Source organism: Grampus griseus, assembly GCF_964374135.1.
Source record: "Grampus griseus genome assembly, chromosome: 19".
In the NCBI taxonomy this organism is placed as follows: domain Eukaryota; kingdom Metazoa; phylum Chordata; class Mammalia; order Artiodactyla; family Delphinidae; genus Grampus; species Grampus griseus.
The window spans coordinates 54,630,658-54,654,158 of record NC_139013.1 but is presented as its reverse complement, the minus strand read 5'-3'; the positions used below and the strand labels follow the sequence as shown (position 1 = coordinate 54,654,158).

Here is a 23,501-nt window from a genome sequence, read left to right as displayed (position 1 = left end):
ATACCATCAGTCATTACTGATGTGTCTGAAGAGTTCTCAGGGACAAGGAAGGGAGAAAAAGCAGGATTCAGAACTCAGATTGCAAGGCTATGCTTTTGAAGGTCATGTACGTAGATTATCTCTGGGAAGTGGGAATGAAGAAATTAGTATTTCTTTATTTCCGTTTTTCTGTATCTTCATGGCTATGTGTACATTTCATAATTAAGAGCAGTGTTCATTTTAAATACACAATAAACTTTCCTAAAACCTACAAAAACAAACAAACAAGAAACAAAACTCAACCACATTAAACACACACACCGAAACCCACTGGGATTAAATAGGCTGAACGGCCAATAGAGGCGATTTCTGAGTTATGGGATTAAGGTCATCTTCAGTGTTTTCCTCCTTCTTTATATTGTTCAGTACTTTTCAAAGTTTCAACAGTGCTCTCATAAGCAGAAAAGGAGTCTTCGGGAACCCTGATCACCGCATAGTTACCTCAAAGACTGCACGCCGTTTCTCTCAGACTTGACGAAAAAGGGGACCTTCCCATTCCTGGTGACGTCCACCAGGCCTCCCTTATCGTCCAGGACCCCGTAGTGAATGGCGGCCCGGCAGATGCTGGACGCCTGCGGGGGACAGGTCAGACTGTAAGTAAATCTGAATTCATCTTTGTCTGCGATCATTTCCCCAAACATCCAAGATGTTTGTCCTCAACCCACAAAAAGTCGGGCCAAGGCTCACCCCACTTCTCACTCTGGCTGCACTCTATAACACGTCTTTGTTCCAGGGGGCGCTTATCTCTAAGAACTCATCTGAGTTGCTTTACAAACTAAGAACAGGGACAAACAGCCCTTTCTCCCCATCCAGTGGAGCATTTAACTCTCGGCCTACAATGGAGACTGGCTGCTCGAGGGTCATCCCCAGTTCCCAAAAGTGGCTTCACAAGTTTGTGACCCCAGAAACACACATGGATCAGCTCTACAAAAAAGGGGGCTTGACTAAGGAGCGGAAAGAAAAGCTGTTCACCTGAAAACAAGCCACCTGCTTTTAAAACAGAGACAGGAGTCCACACAAGCCATTTAAAGAAATGCTGGCCATACTTACGCTTTCATAAAAGAGAGTCCCAAAGATCTTTGCCCTGTGGTGCAGGCAGCCTGCTGGGCACTGGTACCTGATGGAGAAGAAAGAAGATGATTTTCAGAGGTAAACATGTTCATGAAACCTCATCGTGAATTTATTGGGGGTTTTCCCTTCTATATTATTACATATAGAAAAGCGTCAGTGATATAGCATGCATTGTTTTGGAGCAACTCCCAATTCACCCAGGCTGAAGTTTCTAGCCACACAGACACAATTAGATTCAACTTGACCTCCTTAAAGACTATTTTCATGTGCTTCAGGTTCAAATTGAATAGATGGACAATTCTATGAACAGATAGACAATTCACAGAATAAAGACAAGTGGCTTCAAAGGCATGAAAAAAAAAATCCTCAGATATCAATCACCAAAGATGTGCAGACTGAAAGGAGTTGGCATTTTCCAGGCATCAAGGGTTTTTTAATCGAATAAAACTAAATGATGGTGATCATGTTCACAAACAACAGTTAGTCTTTCCAGAAAGCCTTCAAAATTCATATCCCTTAAACCATAAACAAAACGAAAAGACAACCTCTGCACTGGGAAAAAGTATTTGCAAACGATGCTACTGACAAGGGATTAATTTCCAAAATATACAAACAGCTCATACAGCTTAATATTTTTTAAAAAACCACAGCCCAATCAAAAAATGGGCAGAAGACCTAAATAGACATTTCTCTGAAGAAGACATACAGATGGCCAAGAGGCACATGAAACGATGCTCAATATTGCTAGTTATTAGAGAAATGCAAATCAAAACGACAATAAGGTATCACCTCACACCAGCCAGAATGGCCATCATTAAAAAGTCTACAAATAACAAATGCTGGAGAGGGTGTGGAGAAAAGGGAACCCTCCTACACTGTTGGTGGGAATGTAAATTAGTGCAGCCACTATGGAAAACAGTATGGAGGTTCCTCAAAAAACTAAAAATAGAGCTACCATATGATCCAGCAATCCCACTCCTGGGCATATATCCAGAAAAGATGAAAACCTCTAATTTACAAAGATACACGCATCCCAATGTTCGTAGCAGCACTATTCACAATAGCCAAGACACGGAAGCAACCTAAGTGTCCATCGACAGATGAATGGATAAAGAAGATGTGGTACATACATACAATGGAATATTACTCAGCCATAAAAAAATAATGTCATTTGCAGCAACATGGATGGACCTAAAGATTATCATACTAAGTGAAGGAAGTCAGACAAAGACAAGTATATGATATCACTTACATGTGGAATCTAAAAAAATGATACAAATGAACTTATTTACACAACAGAAGCAGACTCACAGACATAGAAAACTTAAGGCCACCAAAGGGGAAAGCGGGGCGAGGGATAAATTAGGAGTTTGGGATTAACATATACCCACTACTATATATAAAACAGATAACCAACAAGGACCTACTATATAGCACAGGGAACTGTACTCAAAATCTCGTAATAACCTATAATGGAAAAGAATCTGAAAAACAATATATATATGTATAACTGAATCACTTTGCTGTACACTTGAAACTAACACAACACTGTAAATTAACTATGCTTCCATTAAAAAAAAAATTCATATCCCTTAATTCTTGAATCTCCCAAGTAAAAAGACAGAAAGTCAGACCTCCATGTTACTCCAACCATTTGTAATAGGGAAAAACTGTAAATAAGTCATCAGGTGTCAAAGGAATAACCAAATATACTTTTGTGTGGCCAAATGTCAGAGTATTATGCAGCCACTAGAAATGAAGTTTCTGAGGAACAGTTATTGACTTTGGAAAACCTTAAGTGAAACCAGTAACACACGAGATTGCATAACAGTATAGCGTAAGCAGTGCACAGAAACTACATAGAATGGTTACTGACGTTCACGAGATTGTGGGACACTTATTCTTTCCTTTATACTTTCTTTTGGTGGTTGTTTTCCTGAATTACAATGAACAAGAATACCTTTTAAAGTCAGAAAAAAAGTCCAGTAAATATTATTTTTTTAAAAGCACCACGTACAGAAAACTGACGTGACAGATGGCGGGACGGCTTCCAGGAGCTGCACGTGAACGTTCTTGTGGTCGCAGGTGGGCTGAGTTCTATATCTTGACTGGAGGCATCTAACAGCCTTCATGTGGACAGACCCCTGCCTTTTCCGTGCTTGGGGAGGGTCCCACTACCCCCAACCCTGCAACCCTTTTGATGCTAACAACGAATGTTCTCCAGACTTGTCATTTGTTCCCATTGAATGCTCAGGCGTGATGCTCTTGTAACAGGCCTGCGGTTCAGAAAGGCACATCACCACCAAGGGGCAACTCGGGAGCGTCCCGGGAATCCCAGACCCGTGAGTTTGCGGAGTGGAGACCCCTTCCGGTGCGAGGGGACAGACGGTTATTCCACCACCCTCATTGCCACGTCCTGCTCATCTCACCAACAGAGTGCCTCGTTCTACTTTCGCAGTACTTGCTGGCCCATCGCCAGCTGCTCGTGGGATGACGTATGAGCCCCTTGAACATCTGATCCTGGGCTGCTCTGTCTGTCCCAGGACACTCCTGCCAAAGTCTGAGTGATGCATTGTCCTGGCAAACCAGATCACAAAGTCCCCATGGTATAAAATAGGACCCTCTCTTTTGGGTAATACCATATACCTTCTCTTCTAGCGTGTGCTTTAAAGAACACGATTCACGGTTTCCCTGGTGGCGCAGTGGTTAAGAATCTGCCTGCTAATGCACGAGACACGGGTTCGAGCCCCGGTCTGGGAAGATCCCACATGCCATGGAGCAACTAAGCCCATGTGCCATGACTAGTGAGCCTGCGCTCTAGAGCCCGCGAGTCACAACTACTGAACCCGCGTGCCACAACCACAGTACTGCCCGTGCTCCGCAACAAGAGAAGGTACCGCGATGAGAAGCCCGCGCACCGCAACAAAGAGTAGCCCCCGCTCGCCGCAACTAGACAAAGCCTGTGTGCAGCCACGAAGACCCAATGCAGCCAAAAATAAATATAAATAAAATAAATAAATGAAAAAAACATAAAAATGCAATTCCGCTTTAGATGAATGGATGCCAGAATCCATAGGAAGAAGAGTAAGGGCCCCTCCACCGATAACACAGTTTCCTGCCGTGAACCTGAGGACACATGCAGGGCCGCTACACCTGTTGGCCACTCACTGCCAGAAGGCGCAGCCCAGCAGCTACGTTGCCAAAACCAAGCTTGTTCTTCTTGGCAGGTGTTTTCAACATCTGAAATGGACGATACTAAGTGACTCCGTCAGCTACATGAATTTGTTCAACGCTGGGCGACACGCAGGCCGCTCTTTGTCTGGTGGGGCCCCTCGGGAAGCAGGCCGACTTGGATTCCACAGCAGCCGTGCTGGACCCGTCCACGGCCACACCTGCCCTAACGCTGCCGCAGCCCCAGTCGTCCCCGGCACAGAGCTCTGCGCTAGCCTGTGTTAGCTCTGGGTAACCCCTTCAGGCAGAGAGATGGGAGGGAGCCCCCAGCCTCACAGAAACATCGGTCAGGATCTCCCTGTCGATAGCACATCTGCTGCTGGCACATCTGGCATTTCTACAGATGTAGATCAGCTGACAGACCATGATGTGACCCAAGACCGAGAGCAGGTGCTTCAGAGGGCTGTAGGCAGCGAGATAGAGATGGGCCAGGTCTTACCTGTTGCACGTGGACCCTTTACACTTGTCCTTCATCTTGGTGTCACACTTGACGACTTGGGCTAGGAGAGAAATGCAGAAATACTTGTCAAGGCAAGAAGCGGGAAGATGAGTCTGAGTTAGAAGACCCCATCCCCCGCTCTGAGGAACTCTCTGGAACATTCTGGAATCCATGTCATAATGAAAACAAGAGCATGGCCCAATGGCTGCAGGCTTAGGGTGAGGTTCAGATCCCAGATCCTCTTTCTAGTAGCACTGTCACCTTGGACACCTTACTTCCCCTCTCTGAGGTTCAAATTCTGCTTACTAATGGGGATGAGTACAGTATCCACCTCCAACGGTTGCTGTGAGCCTGAAATGAGAAAGTAAATGTAGGCTTGGAAGGGAGCCTGGCACACTAAGTGCCCCATAGCCTCACAGGGCTCTGGAGGGCGAGCCTTGTCCAGCCCGGTTGGCGGGCACCCAGCCATTCTCACCCGTGTCGTCTCCCCGCCCCCAGCCAAGATGACTTTGCCAAGCTTTCCTTTTTGGTGTATTTTATAGGGACATATCAGAATCTTGCAGTAGTGTCACAGTTTGACAAAAAGACATATTACTTTGTAACGTTACATTATTAAAGAAAAAAAAACAACTGAAGCGTTTGGAATTTCTGGACAGACAAGAACACCAGCGTATTTCCTGGTCAAAGAAAGCCACAGCTGACTAAACAGGCAGGAAGCCCAGGAGAAAGACATCTGAAGGCCCAGAGGATAGAGACTAGTGGGGGCTGAGGGCAGGGCAGCTGACAGAATAGCAGAGGACTTTTGAGAAAGGTGGGCATGCGCTGGCCTCCTCACTCAGGGGTGAGTCCCGTTTTATGCTGTGTGAGGTTTGGAGGGAAAAGAGAGACATCGGTGGGCAGAGAACCCACACTTGGTGCCGTGTCTGTAAGAAAATGCCCTCCAGAGCCTCAACCCTTCACTAAAGGTGCCGGCATACACAGGTGAGCAGCGGAGGGGGTAAGCGGAGCCCGGCAGGGGAGGGCAGAAAGAAAGGAGCGAGCCCTAGCAGGCCAAGTGTCTTGGGAGACCGGGCAGAAGAAAGCGCGACAGAGGTGAGCGTGAGAACACTAGGCATCTGGGGACTTCCGGAAGTCTCTGGGAGGACATCCAGCTTCCGGCCTTGGGGGGGGGGTGTCGGAGGCAACTTGATGGTGAGCTCAAAGCACAGCTGACACTGGGTGGCCCCCGTTTACTGCATATAATCCCCACAGCAAACTGACAGAGCTGCAACTGCTATGGTAAGATGTGTGAGAGTAACAGATGAGAACGTTGACATACAGCCCAGGAGGTTTGCCCCAGGTCTAGAATCCATGGCCTTGTTCCCCAGTAATTGCTGCAGTTCTCCTTTGTCAAGAACACGATGCCAGGCTTCCCTGGTGGCGCAGTGTTGAAATCCACCCGCCAGTGCAGGGGCCACGGGTTTGAGCCCTGCTCCGGGAAGATCCCACAGGCCACGAAGCAACTGAACCCGTGCACCACAACTACCGAGCCTGCGCTCTAGAGCCCGCGAGCCACAACGACTGAGGCTGCGCACCACAAGTACTGAAGCCCGCGCGCCTAGAGCCCGTGCTCCGCAGCAAGAGAAGCCACCGCAGTGAGAAGCCCGCGCACCGCAACGAAGAGTAGCCACCGCTCACCACAACTAGAGAAAGCCCGCGTGTGGTAACGAAGACCCAACACAGCCAAAAATAAGTAAAAAAAAAAAAAAAAAAAGAACCCAATGCCTCTTGTGAAATATGGACATATGAAATGCACAGGTCCATATCTCACTGATTTAAAACAATGCTGACAGAGGCATCACTGCTCCCACTTTATGGACGAGCACATCGACTCTCAGAGTCGGGTGACTGTCCGAGTCACAGGGCTGGTGCATGATGACCACGAGAGCCGGGCTCCACGCTGCACGTTCATCCTCCCTTTGGGAGCCAGGCACTTCCAACAGGAACCCAATTTTAGCCCAAGTCCTCTCTGAAAGGACAAGAGAAGGTCTAACCTTAAAATACCTGCCAGGGGGGAAAAGGCCACCCAAGCACAGCTCCTATAATGCTTCTTTTGAAATGACTTAAAAATATCGTTTTTTAGAAACATCTTCAGGTCGTGCTTTTTGCAAGCTACACCCCACCCTGTTCCCTGCTGTTTGTCGACTTGGAGACCTCTCAACCCACCAGTTTCCCTCCTCTGCCCACCCCAAAGAAAACTGCCCCCTCCAGAGGCGGCTGGCAGAGGGCAGAGCCCCACTCACTCATGTGGTTCACGGCAGGGGCTTTCTTGGGCTTCGTGGGTCTGATCACCCTCGGCGGGACCCAGATGTGCTTCTCTTCAGGAATGGGGGCCACTTCCACCTCGTTCATCTCGTCCGTTTCAGGTTTCTGGTCGTATGTCTCTTAATAGTGAAGAGGGAGAGAAAAGCAACATGCTGGGATTCAACCAAAATGCATTTAGGAAAAAATAAAGAAGCAATTTGGAAACTAAAGTTGTTCGAGGTTTGGCTTCACAAAGGGTCATTTCAGTGGCAAAGAGAAAGTTACCTTTCAGGACAGTGCTGGCCAGGTGGAATTCTCCCCGCCAAGGGGCGGTGGATGGCTCTCTGGTCACTGTGTTTGCTTTGGACACAAGAGCGGCTGGGCTGACCAGAGGTTAGAAGGCCCTGGCGCCCACCCCTGGATCATCAGAATGGTTTCTTGTCCCGTCTCTGCCCAAGGAAGCAGCTTCAGGAAGCCGCCTCATCCTCTGACCCCAAACCGTAGCTGTCTCCGCTGAGGTGCCTCTGGCCCTAGGTTCTCACTGGAGGAGGGGTCCGCCTCATTTACACGCCGTCATGGCACACGAAGACCCTCGTCAATGGTCTTGGACCCCAATGCCCCTCACCACCAGCACATTCTGCTTCCTTCCCCACTCCTGCAGGCCAAGATCACTTAACCTTTCTCTGCACTGAAGTTTCGAAGCCCAATAACATTGGAACCATCATCTAGAACGAGCCAAAGACCCAACTCTTGGTTAAAACACTTAGTTCTTCGGGTCCCAATATTTTCCCCACCTAAATATTATTATTTCTCCAACCATGACCATGACCTTCATGTTTCAAAACATTCTAATTCACCGAATACATTGCATTTATTAAGCATCAGTTTATCTTCCAGTTTTCATCATGAAAGTCAACTATTAACCACTCACTGTGATGTGTAATCAGGCCAGCTGGATACCAAAGCATAAATTCCAGCCAAAGTAGAGCAAAGTATTGCTGTTTGGGTTTGCTTGAGCACCCTTATCAAAGATGAATCAGTGCGCATCTCTGCTGGGGGACCCCCGCCCCTCCAAGGATGTCTGTGGACCCGAGGTGGAAACCCCTGCCTTCCAAGCTCCTCCAATGAGAAAAGACAACAGATGTGTTTGGGTAAAGAACGGTTTCAAGGAGCAGAAATGAAGCGCCCTTGCAGCCTCTCTGAGTCAACGGATTAAAATTAAAGTCCCATCACGTGTTCACCAATCCCCAGCCTTATCCTTACTTCTTCTGAAGAGCAACAACTTTTCTCCAGAAAGCAGACCAAGGGTCTGCGTTGATACAAGACATTCAAGAATATGAAGGGCAAGTGACATCTTCTCTGATGCTTTTCAAGGCTGGGATGCTCTGCAGCTGTTTCACTGGCCGATTCATCACGGCACAACCACTACCCTGACTCATAGGAGGATGGACAGGATTTAAGCCGGAGGAGAACAGCAACCCTGAGTCCCAAGTTCATTATCAGAGCTCATGGACCTCCATGTACTGCTCCTGGACGGCGTGCTCACCACCACCCACCTCCCCCACCAGCTGGAAACTCCCTGAGGCCAGCAGCCAGCCTGCTTCACACCACACTACACCCAGCTCCCAAAACGTAGTAGCTGCTCAACAAAATTTGCTGAGTGGAGGATGATCAAAATGCCCAACAAATTCTGTCTTGGAATTCTTTTGGGGAAAACAAAAAAAAATAGTCCCAGCAAAGCTTAAAGACATCCAGGAAGGGAATTCTGAACACATCATTTGTAGCCAAACGCTATAGGTGAAATCTTTATGAAGATGCTGGGTTTGCAAATACCACTTGGGACCCGGCGGCCGTCTCTTGTCTGTCTTCCCGTCAGTGTGGCTATTCATGTTTGTCCTTCACTGAAAGCCAGAGCTGTCTCTGGAATAAGCCGGGTTTTCTTCCACTGGCCTTTAGGATTTTTATACCTCATAATCGTGGCTTTATTTAGCCAAATATAGTTGGGTAGAGCAGTCTAAAGCATTTGAAGGCTCACTATTTAAGAAAATGGGTAGACGGTCCTTGCCCTCAGACACACACATGAAAAGTGGAATGCTTACCCAGAGGACGGGCTGTATTTGATCACATCCTAATTAAGATCCCCTGTGTGGATCAGCACAGGCCTGGGGAAATTCCGTGCCCAAGTTCGCGGCAAGGTTACCCCGTGCACCGTCCAGCTCCGGCCCAGGGTCTCAAGGCACACAGCATTGCTCCATCATTCTGCAGACTCCCGCCTGGTTCCATAAGTGGGGATGAAGCTCTCACCTCATCCTCTCGTTTCCCTGGGAGGCATGAGCAGCTCCATTTTACAGACGGGAAAACTGAGGCTCAGAGAGGCTATGTGACCTGCCCAAGCTCACACAGCTGAGAGTCAAATCACCTTTCCCCAAAGTCCACGCCCTTCCTCGCCACACAGGGAAGGGCTGGAATCTTCTCTTACGGTCTATCCTTAGCCCTGTTCCATCTCCATTAGAGGTCAAGGCCTTGCCAGGAACCTCAATAAATGCTTATTAAGTAGCTTATGCAGATAAGCTGCTTTAGAAGAGACTTTCTGCATGGTTAGCTAAGAAAATCGGGACGCCCACCAAGTGAAGTTGGGCATTTTCCACCAAAAATAAAGAAACAAGTCTAGGAGGCTTCATTGGGTGGGTTAACCAGCATCTAGGCTATCTTTGTGTGCATTTGTTCTTCGAAAATGACCCTCTGTGGATATCAGGGGTATATTTGTTCAGACAACATGCAGAACACACCTGCTACGTGGCCCTGGAGGCCCGGGAGTGAACCAGCAGTTGTAACTACAGGTGAATCAAGTGCAAGGAGAGTCTGGGTGCAGTAAGAGCACGGAGGCAGGTGGGCTGCCTGTCTGTGGACTCAGGGAAGTCTCCCTGGAGGAGGTGTGACACCAGACCTGTGTTTCCCGAGAAGAGAAGGGGTCTGCCAGGATCCTGAGATGGATGGGGCCCCCAGGCTGGGAGAGGGCCCCCAGTACCTCCCAGGTGAGGAAGAACCCCACGCCAGGTGATAAGCGCAGTCATACCTCCCCACTCCCACCTCTCCAAGGAAGTAATGAGCTGTGTCCATAAGGCACCATGTGCAGGCTGCTGTCCTAGCAACTCACATCCTCCGTGTTGCATCCTTCCAGCAAATCATCTGCGGGAGAACGATGTCATCGCTCTTACAGATGGGGAAACCGAGGCTCAAAGAAGGCAAGCGGTGTGCCTGAGCACACACGTCCAGGAACGCAGAGACACCCCGCTCTGCCTGCCCTGCACCCTGACAGCCTGCCTTGTGCGCACGCGGAGCCCCCTCCCAATGCGAGAACCAACGGGGAGCCCCAGTGGGCATCCCTCCCTCACGGTCCCCAAATCAGCACTCAGGATCTGATGGGGGCATTTGCCCCTCTGGGTGACTGGACAGCAGCCACAGGACCTGCCTGAATGGGGATTTGCGGCCTGATATGCCTGGAGTGTCAGCCTGCATTCTTCTCAGCCCTCCTACGACCCCCGGGGGCTGACACATCACCCCATTTTCACACAGGAAGGCTGAGGCTCAGAGAGATGAAATGCCCTGCCCAGGTGCTCACCGCTGGAACATGTAGGGTTGATATTCCTCAGGCAGGTGTGCCGAACTCTAAAACCCACGCTTATCCCACGAATCCAGGAGTCAGAGTTGGGCTATCTGGGAATATTTCACGAAGGACAGGTGTGGGCACCTCCCTCTCAAAGAGAGTGAAGAGGTGTGGTGCCTGAGAGGGGGTGGGAGAGCAGGAGAAACTCCATCTAACAAAAGCTTACAGAGCCCCGGCTGCGTGGCAGGCACTGCCGGGACCTGCACATCCCTGTGGGCCCTTCTGCCTCACAGTCTCGTGACCGCGATGCCTCATCTTCCAGGCCTTTGCACATGCTGTTCCGCCTGCCAGAAACACCCTTCCCTTCTCTCATTACTAGGCCATGTCCTCTGCCTCAATAGCCACCTGCTTGGGAAGCCTTCCCTGACTTGGCTGATGGTGGATACTCCTGCTGTTAAGCCCTGAGGCATCTGTTACGTCCCCTGAAAGACGCGTGTCCCTCCTCGGGGCAGTGGCCCCGCTGGACCTCATGTTCCCGAGGGCAGGACCGTGACTGTCGGGTCCCCACAGGCATCCCCACCCCATCCCCTGGCAACGTCCTGGCACACGGCAGGCGCTCAATACACTCGCACCAGATGCACCGACTCTCTCATCTGAGCCCGAGATCCGTCATGGAAGGCTGGAGGTATCATACCCATTTTGCTGGTGGGTAGAGTGATCAGCTGGCTTGAGCGAACAGCCTCCAAACCTGCAGAGCCAGAACCAGAAGCCTAATGTCCAGACTTTGGGTTGAGGCCCCTGAGTTCCCCCTGGAGGCTCAGCCACCCGCATATAACTCACGACCCAGGGGACCAGCACGGACTGGACTCTCAGATCCTTGCTTCTGCCCCCCTGCAAGATCCCCACGCCCTCCCCGCAGTGGGCAGAATCAGTAGCGAACAGCGGGCCTGGGAGGGTCTGGGAGCCCCACGCTTCACCCCGGAGCCCAATGGACTGATCCTGCGTTTCCCCCCCAATCCCACCTCTCCTGAAAGACCCTTCTCAGCCATTACGAGACCTGTTAATGGAGCCACGGGAAAAAAAACACACCTCAACCTCAAAAACACGGTCAGCCCCTTGGCGGACTCTGCTCCTTCTGGGACGGAGCCGGAGGAAACAGTCCCAAAGGCGAGGAGCACTTGAGGCACGAAAAATGTGCGTTATTCACAGGAGCAGGGAACGTGGGAACATTCTGAGCCGCAGGCAATAAGCAAATGCTGGCATCGCCGGAAAACACGGCCTTTGAGAGCCTTTGAGAGCTCGGCTTGGCCTGAGCTGTGGGGTAGGGGAAACAGGTTTCTGACGAGTAAGGGCCGGACGAGCTGCACACGCGGCTGGGTGGCCTGAGGGGGACAAGGACGGGCAGGAGGGGCTCTGACAAGCCGCGGAGGCGGCCCCTGCCCGGCCTGCAGCTGGCCGGACCATCAATCACGTGGCTGTTTTAAATTCCTTGTTTGTTGTCTGTTTTATAACAAACTCTGAGCATCAAGAGAGCAGGGATGCCTCCCATGGGAGACGCCCACTGGGGGGACGTCCCAGGGGCAGCCGTATCCCCGGGGAGCTGGGGCTGAACCCTGAGTCCAGAGATGGGGAGGCGAGGAGGGGAGGGCCGAGGGGGAGGGCAGGAGGGACCAATTTCCCCCCCAAATTGTCCAACTTCCCCGTTTCACGTCAGCCACTCTGTGACTCAGGGACTGGAGGGGACGCCCATTCCAAAGGGTTTTGAAGTCGTTTCCTACCTCGGTAACACAAGTTGTTCCTGCAGCTGCCTCCGTACCTGGGCGGGCACTCGGAGCAGGGCCGGCCAGCTCTGTAGGGGGCTTCTCCGATCCAGTTCCCCCTGAGGACAGACCAGAAACCCCGTCAGGGGGCCGCCACGCCAGGGCCCGGGGGGCTTCTCGCTCCTTTCTGGAGCCTCTCGGGACCCCAGACACGGTCAGGGAGGAAGGAAGGTGTGAAGGGGGAAAGGCACCTGCCCTGAGCCCCCTCCTGTGTACAGAGTCTAGAGAATTCCAGAAGAATCCCAGTCGGGAGCTACAAAGCATCCTTCTCCCTGCACCTTTGTCCTGTGGCCTCATGCAACTCTGAATGCTGTCAGCCACCCCCAGTCCCAGCCCCGATGCCTCTGCACTGGAAGCTGCTGGGGTCCTCTGAAGCCATTTCTCAAATGAGTAAAGGTCAGCCTGTTCCAGGGAGTGCCTCGTGTTTACTACGTACCTACCTGCTCACTCCATCCTTCCAACACCCCAGGAGGGACGTGCTGGAGTTCAATCCTTTTTCAGAAGAGGAAACTGAGGCTCAGAGAGGTTAAGGGACTTGCCCAAGGTCACACAACGAGGGAGTGGGAGGGCTGGGATTTGAACCCAGGCTGTGGGGCTCAGAGCCTTTGACCACACTCTGCTCTCGGGGCTGGGACCAAGGTCCCTCTGGGCATTGCAGGTGCCATCCGCCTCCCTTTGAAGTTCCCAGGGCAGGAAAACCAGAGGCCGGTCAGTGGGATTTCTCCAGGGGCCAGGTTGCAGGTGGTGAGTGGAATTCTCAAGCCCTTCCCCCAGCACCTGGGCCTTTAGCAGCACAAGCCGGAGAGGTGAGTGACTGGGAGCCAGTCTTCGTGATCTGTTCTAGAAACTTCCTTCATGGGTGCCCCGTCACCTGTCTGTCCACTCAGGAAAGAGACTGGTGGCCCCGATCCTGGGCCAAGCATGGCCGAGCGGTGATGAGCAGACTCCCGGGGCTGGACGTGGCCCTGCCAGCCGGGTGAACCCAGCCAATGTCCCTCGACCCTGAGCCTCTGCCCCCTTCTCTGTAGTGGGGTAACCACGGGGGGTGGTCATGAGATGAAGAGGGCGTCTGTGTGGATGCCTCAGACTGGGGCCAGTCCCTGGTGACGGCAACATGCTCTCTGAGCATTTGCTAAATCAACATCCTCACTGCGTGACGTTTCTGACGGCTGTCCAGGGTGGCCAAGGAGGGGTCCTGATAGTGATGGCCGGGAGACAACTGCAGAAAACACACTCTCTGTTTGGCCCCAGACGGCTCAAAATAGCGGACCGGCATCACCCAGGGCCACGCGGGCATCGGGCCTGGGGATGGTGGGAGGGCGGCTGGGGGGTGCTGTTATAGTCTGCACCCGTGGATGGAAAATAACACCGCCCACCAGGCTGCAGACCCTGCCTCGCTGAGCACCTCGGCCCCATGTGCAGGTTGGCTAGGGGCGCACGGGGGCCTTCGGGATGGCCCTCCCAAATGGACCATCACCCGGCGGACCCAGGGGACCCCAGCACCTGCCCTGTCACCGGGTGGGGCTCAGTAGGTTTCTTCAGACACTCCGGGCCTCCCAGACAGGCTCCTCCCCTCCCCCAGCCACGTGCACCAGCACAGGTAGCTTCCACATTTCCTCAGCGACAAACCAAGTCTCCCACACAGCTGGAGCAATAGCTCTCCGGGTTACCGGTCGTGGATGCGGGCTGGGGGCTACGCGTCTTGTAGACGGGCAACCTCCCCGCTCCCAACAGCCCCAGGAAGTGAGCACCCTCCCCCCACCTGTGAGGCCGTCAGGGCGCAAGACCACCCCACCCCACCCCCTCCCAAAGAGACCTGAGCCCAGACACCACCCCAGGGCCCACCCTCTCAGCCACTGCCCCCTGCATGGCAGGGGCTCGGACTCTTGAAGAAAGAGGCTTGTGGACATCATGGAAAACCACAAAGACATCTGAAAAAAAATGCCCACCAAACACACAACACCACGGACGAATCTCCCAGACACGGTGTTGAAAGGCAGACGGCAGGCACAAGAGGGCATATCTGTCCATTCACAGGAGGGTCCGAACCAGACAGACTGACCGATGGGGAGGGGTGTCAGAATGTCAGCCACTCTGGGGGGCATGAGGGAGCCCCCCACTTCCAGCCTGGGGCCCTGGAAATACTCCCTCCCTTGACCTGGGTACTAGTTACACAGGTAGACATAATGCATACATCATGCATATACATATGCATGGACTGAACGTGTGTGCCCAGCCCCCCCAATCCGTATGATGAAACCCAGCCCCCCAACGTGGCTGCATTTGGAGATGGGGCCTCGGAGGAGGTGATTAAGGTTAAATGAGGTCACAAGGGTGGGACTCTGATAGGATTAGTGTCCTTATAAGAAGAGACACAGAGAGCTCAATTCCCCCTCCCTCTCCCTCCCCCTCCAACCCCCAGCACACGCTGAGGAAACGCCATGTGGAGACACAGGGAGATTGTGGCCATCCGGGAGCCAGAAAGAGACTCCTCACTAGAAAGTGACCCTGCTGGACCCTGATCTGGACTTCCAGCCCCCAGAGCTGTGAGAAATAATGTGTATTGCTCAAGCCACCCGATCTGTGGTATTCTGTTACGGCAGCCTGAGCTGACTAATACATGTCTATATGTGTGAAAATTTATCCAGCTGGGCTCTTAGGATTAGTGTACTTTACTGTACACAAGTCATTATTTTTTCAAGAAAGCGGTAAAGACTAAATAAAGGAAGAATGGTATTTCTGGTTCGATCTTCTAGTGTATTTTTTAATATAAAGACTTAAATCAAATGATTCCTCACTCCCCACCTGCCACTCTGCAACGAGTTCCACCACGGGGACCACCTTACTGCTCTTCCATGGGGCTCAGGTCCCTCCCATGGATGACGTAACCCCCCTGCCCTCATCCCCGTGGGCTGCCTGAGACATCATTACCACAGACGTCCCAGATGGTTTACGGAGAGTTTCTATTTTCCTCCCAACCTCAGCGATTCCCTCTTCATCCTACCTTCTCACGGCTACTCCTGATCCAACCCAGTAAATGAGGTCATTCCTGTTTCATGCAGTCATGGAGAAAACATGCCTCAAGGGCGCACTGCGTGCAGGGCCCAGTGCTAGGAGGGCGGCCAGCCCAGTGGCCAGTGTGCAAACCACAGGCTATAACTGGGTGAGCGGGTCTCTGAGAATCAGCACACACTTGTCTGATGAGCAACGGAGGCGAATGAGTAAAGGGATAAGTGACCCACTGACGACATCAGGATGCTGTCAAGAGAAAGTGGGACTATGACCTAAAGGTGTGACGAGGTCCCTTCTGGGAGGGGAAATATAAAGATGCAAAAACTAGGGCTAGCATGAATACCTATTTTCTAGAGTGCTATCTGCTGCGTATTTTCAGAGAAAAAGAATCTCTATGACAGACCCCACTGGCTGCCCAGCCAACTACTCCTGCTTCTGACTTATTCAAGTAGCCCCAGGGGGTGACGTGCAAAGCCAACTGGGGCGATTCCATTGGTCAAAGCCAACTGGGGCAATTTCATTGGTCAAAGCCAACTGGGGCACTCTTGTTCTCCCTTGTCCATGAGTGGTCTAGTTCTGGCCAATGACATAAGGAGAAAGTGGGCCAGGGGTGAGAAAAGCCTAAGGAGACAGGCCTTTTCTACCATTCTCTTCCCTTCTGTTTGGGAAGATGTGATGCCTGGTGCTCTACAGCCATCTTGGGACCATGAGGAGAGGACAATACAGCAGAAAGACAGAAAGTTCTCATTGACATGCTGAGCTATTACGCTAACCTAGACGCACCAACCTCTAGATGCCTTGTTATGTGAAATAATAAAGAGATTTTACCACTGAAGTCAGTTTCAGTTGGGTCTTCCATAGCAGGAGAACACACCCCAACCCATAAAACCACGTCACTTGTTCTTACTTTGGAGAGTAATTGCAGACGAGGTAGACCGCATTCTCCCAAACATCTCCCCAGACATTCATCCTCTCGCAGGTGTTCACAGCACAGCCAATCTTGGTGGTTGTGGCCCAAACTATCTGAAAAGATGACATCCATACATCTGAGCTCAAGGGACCAATGACCAGGGTGATATAATCTGGTCTGGATCCACAAGGTGCTGGCACTAAAGGGGTGTGTGGTGAAGAGGTGAAGGACCAGATTCCTCCCCTAACCCATTAAAGAGCCACACATTCCTTTAAAACAAAAGCAAACAAAAAAAAAAGAACAAAAAAACACACAAGGAAAATTCCCCAGCAATGTAAAGCTGCCACAGAAGTTTCCAGCGCTTACTCTCAGTTTCCATATTTGTGAACTGGCCACAAACAGCCTGGCTCACCGGCTATACTTTGAGTAGTGCTCAATTAAAGGAAAAACTTAAGGCAATGATAGAGCAGAGGTTTTCTGACTGGGCAACAGTCCCACAGGGCCAGGTGAGTGACAGTGTTTGGGGGTGCCAGGCTGAGGTCACACCTGATCTTCAGCCTTACCTGTGTGTAGTGGGTGCACATGGCCCCAGAGCACCTCTCTGGACACCAGGGGTTGCACTCGTGGGGGTAGGGGTAGGTGTAGTCCTTCACCTCGTCATACCAGGACTGCACGTGGAAGCCAGGAGAGCGATACCTGCAGGGGCAGATCAGCTTGTTACGTGCCAGCCACCAAGCACCCAACGACAGAGACCCCCGCTGGCAGCACTGCCACCCATGGGGCAGCTGGAGGGGGTGCTTCTTTGGGCCAACAGCCCCATATCCCACCCAGTATCTGTTAAAAGTGCTTAAAACCCGAATTGGCCTCCTCTGGGTTCCAGGAGTGTCCCTGGGTGACCTACAAGCCACCAGTGTGTGTGGGAAACTTTTACCTGGCTCCCGGTGAGTTCTTTTTTATGTTAATAATTATGTATTAATTTTCACGTACGTTTGGGGAATCCCATATTTCACAGATGTTACCGCTTAAGAACAAATCCCATATTTCACAGATATTACTGCTTAAGACAAAACTGAAGGTGCAAGTCCATTTACAGTCAATGTAGAGAAAAACAGTAAGTAGATAACTGAACAGATCCTGCCCAGATAACTGAACAGTGGCAGGGGAGGGTCTGGAAGTTGGGAAACAGCTGGCTATGGCAGACAGAGCAGACAGGTCCCTGTCACACACACACACACACACACACACACACACACACACACACACACACAGACACAGACACAGACACACACACACACACACACACACACACAGCCAAAGAGCAGCCTAAAGCCTCACGTTTCTGTAACGTCAAGACCAGCTTCGTTCCTTGGCTGCCTGGGGACCCGAGGACTCAGACTCAAGGAAGAAAATTCATTCAAGGCACAGGAACCCACAGGTGTGCAGAGCCCTGCAGTCAGCTGGGCAAACCCTTGTACCAAGCTCCCCTTTGGGATTTTATCACCTGAGCCCTCCCTCGTCCCCAACCCTGAGGAGCACGCCCCCAGCCGCTGTTGGTGGCCACCACCCCCTCGCTTCAGCCCTGTCCGCCAGGTTGGCACCGGGAAAGAAAATAAACCAGATTGGAACCCCCGGTCGCTGTCACCAGCAAGTGTCAACAAAGCGGTTTCAATAAAGAGAACAGATGTGGTGGCGACTGGTGACTTCTGAGGGCACCGTGGGGACCCGGGTGGTTAGAGGTCTTATAACAATTACTGTCAGGACGCAGGGAATGGTGGTGGTCAGTGCCGTGGCTGGAGAAGCAGCCTCCCTTCCTGGAGCCAGCTCGGGGAAAGAGACACACGCAGCAACAGAGCTCTACGGACACAGGGAACCCATCACCAGTCTGTCTATTTCCCTGGAACCTCACAGCCAGGCTGGGGTGGTTTTGGAAAGAGAACGGTTGGCTGCAGAGGGGCCTTCAGAAGAGGCTCTCTTTTGTAAAGTGAGTTGACAATATTCATCCAGAAGGGGGACAGTCTTTGTGCCCTGGGACCCATCAGTCCTACCCCTCAGAGTTTTCCTACTGAAATCATTCAAATGAGCCAAGGGGGAAAAGAAAAAAAAAAAACAACCTAGCTACAAGAATGGAATGGCTTGGGCTTCCCTGGTGGCGCAGTGGTTAAGAACCCTCCTGCCAATGCAGGGGACACGGGTTCGATCCCTGGCCAGGGAAGATCTCACTTGCCGCGGAGCAACTAAGCCCGTGCACCACAACTACTGAGCCTGCGCTCTAGAGCCCGTGCTCCACAGCAAGAGAAGCCACCGCAATGAGAAGCCCGCGCATGGCAACGAAGAGTAGCCCCCTCTTGCCTCAACTAGAGAAAGTCCACGCATAGCAATGAAGACCCAACATAGCCAAAAAAACCCCCAAAAACAAATTAATTAATTTAAAAAAAAAAAAAGAGGGGCTTCCCCGGTGGCGCAGTGGTTGAGAGTCCGCCTGCCGATGCAGGGGACGTGGGTTCGTGCCCCGGTCCGGGAAGATCCCACATGCCGTGGAGCGGCTGGGCCCATGAGCCATGGCCGCTGAGCCTGTGCGTCCGGAGCCTGTGCTCCGCAACGGGAGAGGCCAGAACAGTGAGAGGCCCGCGTACCGCAAAAAAAAAAAAAAAAAACGAATGGAATGGCTAAATTCCAGTCTCTCAACTTCATGGCCCAAAGGCAGCCTTGAGGAGGTGATAACCATGGCAACTATGTAACAGAAAATTGTTTGATATCGTAGGAGAAGGAAAAAAAAAAGAATTAACAGCTGTCCTGGCCACAGTTACAGCTACGTGAAAACATGCCGGCCCACAGCCAGATGCAGCCCAGAAGCCCAGGAACACGCAAATTGCTGGACCAGGGCAGTGGATCGATGGGTTTGGTTCCCTTTAGACATTTTCTCTTAATGCTGTCACAAGACTGACTTCATAAAAAGCAGAAAAGAATGCTGGGTTGCTGTGGTTCCACGAAGTCACACCTCTGGACACACGGTGACACCTGCCCAGGTCCTTCCCGGAAGGGCACTGGCTAAAGGAAGATGCAGCTACTCGTGGCCCCATTACACTCCCCGCTTAAAGAGCTGGAAATAGAGTAAACAGGCGGTTGAAGGCAAGCACACCCTGACGTGTACTTTGAGGGGCCGTTTCCAGCCCCGGCCAAATTTTCAATAAGTGCGGCTCAACGAAAGCAGACCCAGGGACCCTGGGCCCCCGTTCGGAGGACTCGTGTGCACAGCACGTGGTCAGTGAGTCTTAACCGGTCAGAAGACATTTTGCTCATTTCCTCTAAGGCAGCCAGGCCCTAGCCCGGGAGGGGCTGCCAGCTGGCTTGGGGGCTCAGGAATGTGGCCCGGTTGACCTGGGGGAAGGTCCGTGGACGACATTTAACAGACACCGTCAAGGCCTTGGAGGTCTGGCGGCGTGAGTGAGACCCTGTTCACGAGTAGGGGGTCACAGTGGCTCTTACCTGCCCCAGTGCACGGCCAGGTTCTGCCCGATGGACACCAGCAGGCTGTTGGGCCCATGCTCCCAGATGCACTCCTGGGCCCAGGCCACCGCCGACTTCTCCAGCTCTTCATCCCAGGTCTGCAGGGGGACGAGAAATGGGCACCAGGAGGTCAGGGTCAGGGGTGGGTGTAAGAACCCAAACCGCAGAGATGCCCCAGCTCAGGCCCTGGGAGACCCCGAGGGCCGGGCTTCGGCTTCCGCGACACTAGACACAGGGCCTCCGTGCATGTCTCCGATGGGTTCCTTGCTCGGGAGGTGGGAAGTGGCCGGTCAGCAAAGAACCTAGAGGAGCCCCGATCCTCAGAGCACCTGCTCGGCCACTAACTTGTCGGGGACACTGGCAAGTCCCTTCTCTCAGCCTCAGTCTCCTCATCTGTGAAATGGGAGGATGAATAAATCCTGGAGGTGAATGACGGTGATGGCGGGGATGGTTGCACAATGGTGTGAATGTAGTTAATACCACTGAATAGTGCATTTAAAAATGGCTGAGATGGTAAGTTATATATTACGTATATTTTACTATTATATATATGTATATATGTATTTTTTTAGGTAGCAAGAAATGCCTTCAACTCGCCCAGTCCTGTTACCCTCCAACACAGCCCTCCCTGAGTCAGGGGTCTGGGCCAAAGAATCTGCAACCCTCTTGCCTCCCAGCTGGCCCAGGGAGCACACATAACTCCTCAAGAAAGAACACGGTGAACAAGGCAAGTAGGGTCACTTCTCTTCTGCGGAGGAACAGATGCCAAGCGGCCCTCCCAGCTGCGAGCCAGCGGCTGTCCCGCCCCCTCCCGGAGTCTTGGGGAAGATGCTGCAGCTCATGGGCAGCCAGGGCCTGTCCCTCGCTCTGGGAAGCCCCAGCCCTGGCACGCAGTAGTTGCTCACTGAAAGCCTATCGAGGCAGAGCCCCGGGACCATCCAGGAACAGGAACAGGAGACTGGTTGAACCAACTGTGGGACCCCTGAATGGAAGCTGCCCACTGCCCTCTCCTCCTCCTGTCTCGCTGTCTCCTTCTGGCCAAGATAACTGCGACTCCTCAACACCCAGGGGCAAGTCCTGCCCCAGGGCAGACGCCTGGGGAGGGGGGGCAGGGTCACACCTCTGGACCCACCGCCCATTTCAGCTGCAGGGGACATTCTGGGTTTCTCCCCGACAGTGCCCCACCTTCAGTGCCCACCAAACCCTGTACCACTTCTGCCTCGGATCTTTCTCCAGTGCCCAAGCACAGCCTGAAACAGGGGGTCAACACCCTCTGGGGGCCACACTCAGTCAGTGGGAGACAGGCCTGTTGATAAGAGCACGCACCTCCCACCTTCAGAGGGCGGGGCAGTGAGGTGCTCTTGTTAGGTGAACCTGGGTACGGTGCCAGGCTCTGCCTCTTGCTGGCTGTGTGACTTCAAGCAAATGGTTTCACCTCTCTGTGCCTTTGTTTCCCTATCTCTAAATGGGCTAATGGTACCTGGAATAGGATTTGGGGGAAGGCTGAATGACAGCAGGCATGGAGCCCCCAGATGAGAAGCAAAGGAGCTCTCAGTCAATGGTACCTGGATATTAAGGAAGTTAACTTTCTCAAGCACCCGCCAGGGCAGTCATCATCTGAACACCTGCCCACTGCAGGTAACATTAGAACCATTTTCTTATTTAACTCCCCCAACAAGCCCTGGAGGTATGTTTTATCTCTCCACTGTTGCAGATAAAATGAACAAACAAACAAAAACCTCTGAGTTTAAGAGAGGTTAAGTAACTTGCCTAAGGTCACCCAGCTAGGAACTTGTTAGAACTTTAACAGCCCAGCCTCCAAGGGAGATCTTCCATCTTCCTGCTCTGCATGCTGCCACCAGGTGCTGGTCCCACTCCACTAAAATAATGGTGACTAAAATAATAGCAACAGTCTAATTCACATTTATTTAGTATCATGCATTGTCTTACTGACTCCACCAAACAACTCTGTGAGAAAGGGACTTTTGTCGTCCCCCGTTGTGCTTGGTGGGAATTATAAACACAGAGAGGCTAAGTTACCTGCCGAAGCCACACAGCTGGCACGTGGCAGCTACCTAACCCCAGAGCCCGTCTGCTCACAAGACCTCAAAATGGGGTATCTTAACTTCTGGAGTGTTAAGATCCACCTCTCAGTGCTCAGCCTGTTTCAAAGGACTGTGGCTACAAGCCCCAGCAGGCAGGGCCGAGCAGGAAGCCATGACTCTGAGACACTTTCTCAAATCAGTGTCACTTGTCTGGGTGGAGACGGGCCGGGCAGCACTGCACCGAGGATGCCCAGGGGGAGGGGACGGTGCTGAGGCTCGGACTGCCGGCCCCGCCCCGAGGGCCCCTGCGCAGAGACGGCCTCAACAACACCCCTAAAGGCTCTGCTTCCCCCACAGGGGGGCTGTTGAGAAGGAAGGAGCGAGATCCCAGCTCCCATCCTGAGATACCATGAAATAAACAAATAGGAAAACACAGCAGGCTAGTCGCAGGCTGCCCAGGGCCTGTCCCTGCCTGCTGCGTACCCAAGCTCCTTTCCGCTGCCCTGAATCTCCCCCACAGGCACCAGACAAGCACAGGGCATGAGGAGAAGAGCAGCAGAAACCCAGCCTGCTCCCCACAGGAGGCAGGAAACAGCCAGGACCCCGGCGGGGCTGGGGCTCAGGCAAGCTTCAGGCCCAGGAGAATGCCTGCTCCCTGGTAGGCACCACACAGGGCCTTGGGGTGGGGAGGGGCACAGGATGGAGGGTGACTGATCCAGAAAGAGGCGGAGAGTGTCTTTTCCCCACAGGGACAGAAGCCAAATGACCAGTTGCTGGGAAGGAGCGGGGAGGAGTCCGTGCCCTGAAAAGAAAATCTACCCTGACTCTCTCCATCCTTAACCCTGTAAAGGTCTGCGCAGCTGCCCCCGGCGTTAGGCGCCCCACGTTGAAAGGGCGCCCACTCTGCCTCCTAAAATTATCACAGCCCCTTCGGAATAAATGTCTGGACCATTTTCTTCAGAGAAAAAAGAAATGGTTTCATAACGAGTTCCCAGAGGACTGGGGGCTTGCTCAGGGCTCTGCGCGGACGGGCATCCATTCATCCGTCCCACAGCTGGTGATGGGCCACCTCGCGCAAGCACAGACGTCGAGGGACTCACAGGCACGCGGGCAGGGGACCGACCGTGAGGGTGGCCGAGGTCGGAGCACAGGCCACACGGAAAGCGGCAGCTGAGAGTCCAGAGGAAGGAGAGGGCCTGGGGCCAGGCCTGCAGGGAGGTGGATACGGGAATGATGAGGGTGCAGCCCTCCTGGGGGGGGGGCGGGGTCTGTAACACACACAGCACCCAGAGGCCTCTCCGGCCAAAGGCAAGGGAGGGAAACAGGCTATCCAGACAGACAAAGGCTTGCGATAGGAGGCCTCTGATGCCGGGAAGGAAGCACAGAGGGCCACCGAGGCTCCTGCCTGGGCAAAGGCTGGAAGAGAGTGAGATTTAGAAACTATAACGCGATACCAGGATGCAGAAGGGGCCGGAAGAGGGCAAGATGGGAGGTGAAACAGCCCCTGCCCCCACTCCAGGGCTGAGGCTGCCCCGAT

The 23,501-nt window shown here is 52.6% G+C and overlaps 1 protein-coding gene across 2 annotated transcripts in view; it reads right to left on the bottom strand.

Moving 5' to 3' along the window:
- CRISPLD2 (cysteine rich secretory protein LCCL domain containing 2) overlaps positions 1-23,501 on the bottom strand; it is a 66,947-nt gene that overhangs the window by 24,840 nt on the left and 18,606 nt on the right. For both annotated transcript variants that reach the window (XR_014298181.1, XM_082677025.1), the window contains exons 3-10: positions 19,899-20,017; positions 16,976-17,108; positions 16,410-16,525; positions 12,449-12,549; positions 7,063-7,203; positions 4,781-4,841; positions 1,090-1,156; positions 481-611 (exon numbers count right to left, since the gene is read on the bottom strand). Coding sequence is in view for 1 of the 2 variants with exons in the window: in XM_082677025.1 (XP_082533151.1) it covers positions 481-611; positions 1,090-1,156; positions 4,781-4,841; positions 7,063-7,203; positions 12,449-12,549; positions 16,410-16,525; positions 16,976-17,108; positions 19,899-20,017 (869 nt within the window). In the remaining variant the exon portion in view is untranslated. The remainder of the gene's footprint in view (positions 1-480; positions 612-1,089; positions 1,157-4,780; positions 4,842-7,062; positions 7,204-12,448; positions 12,550-16,409; positions 16,526-16,975; positions 17,109-19,898; positions 20,018-23,501) is intronic.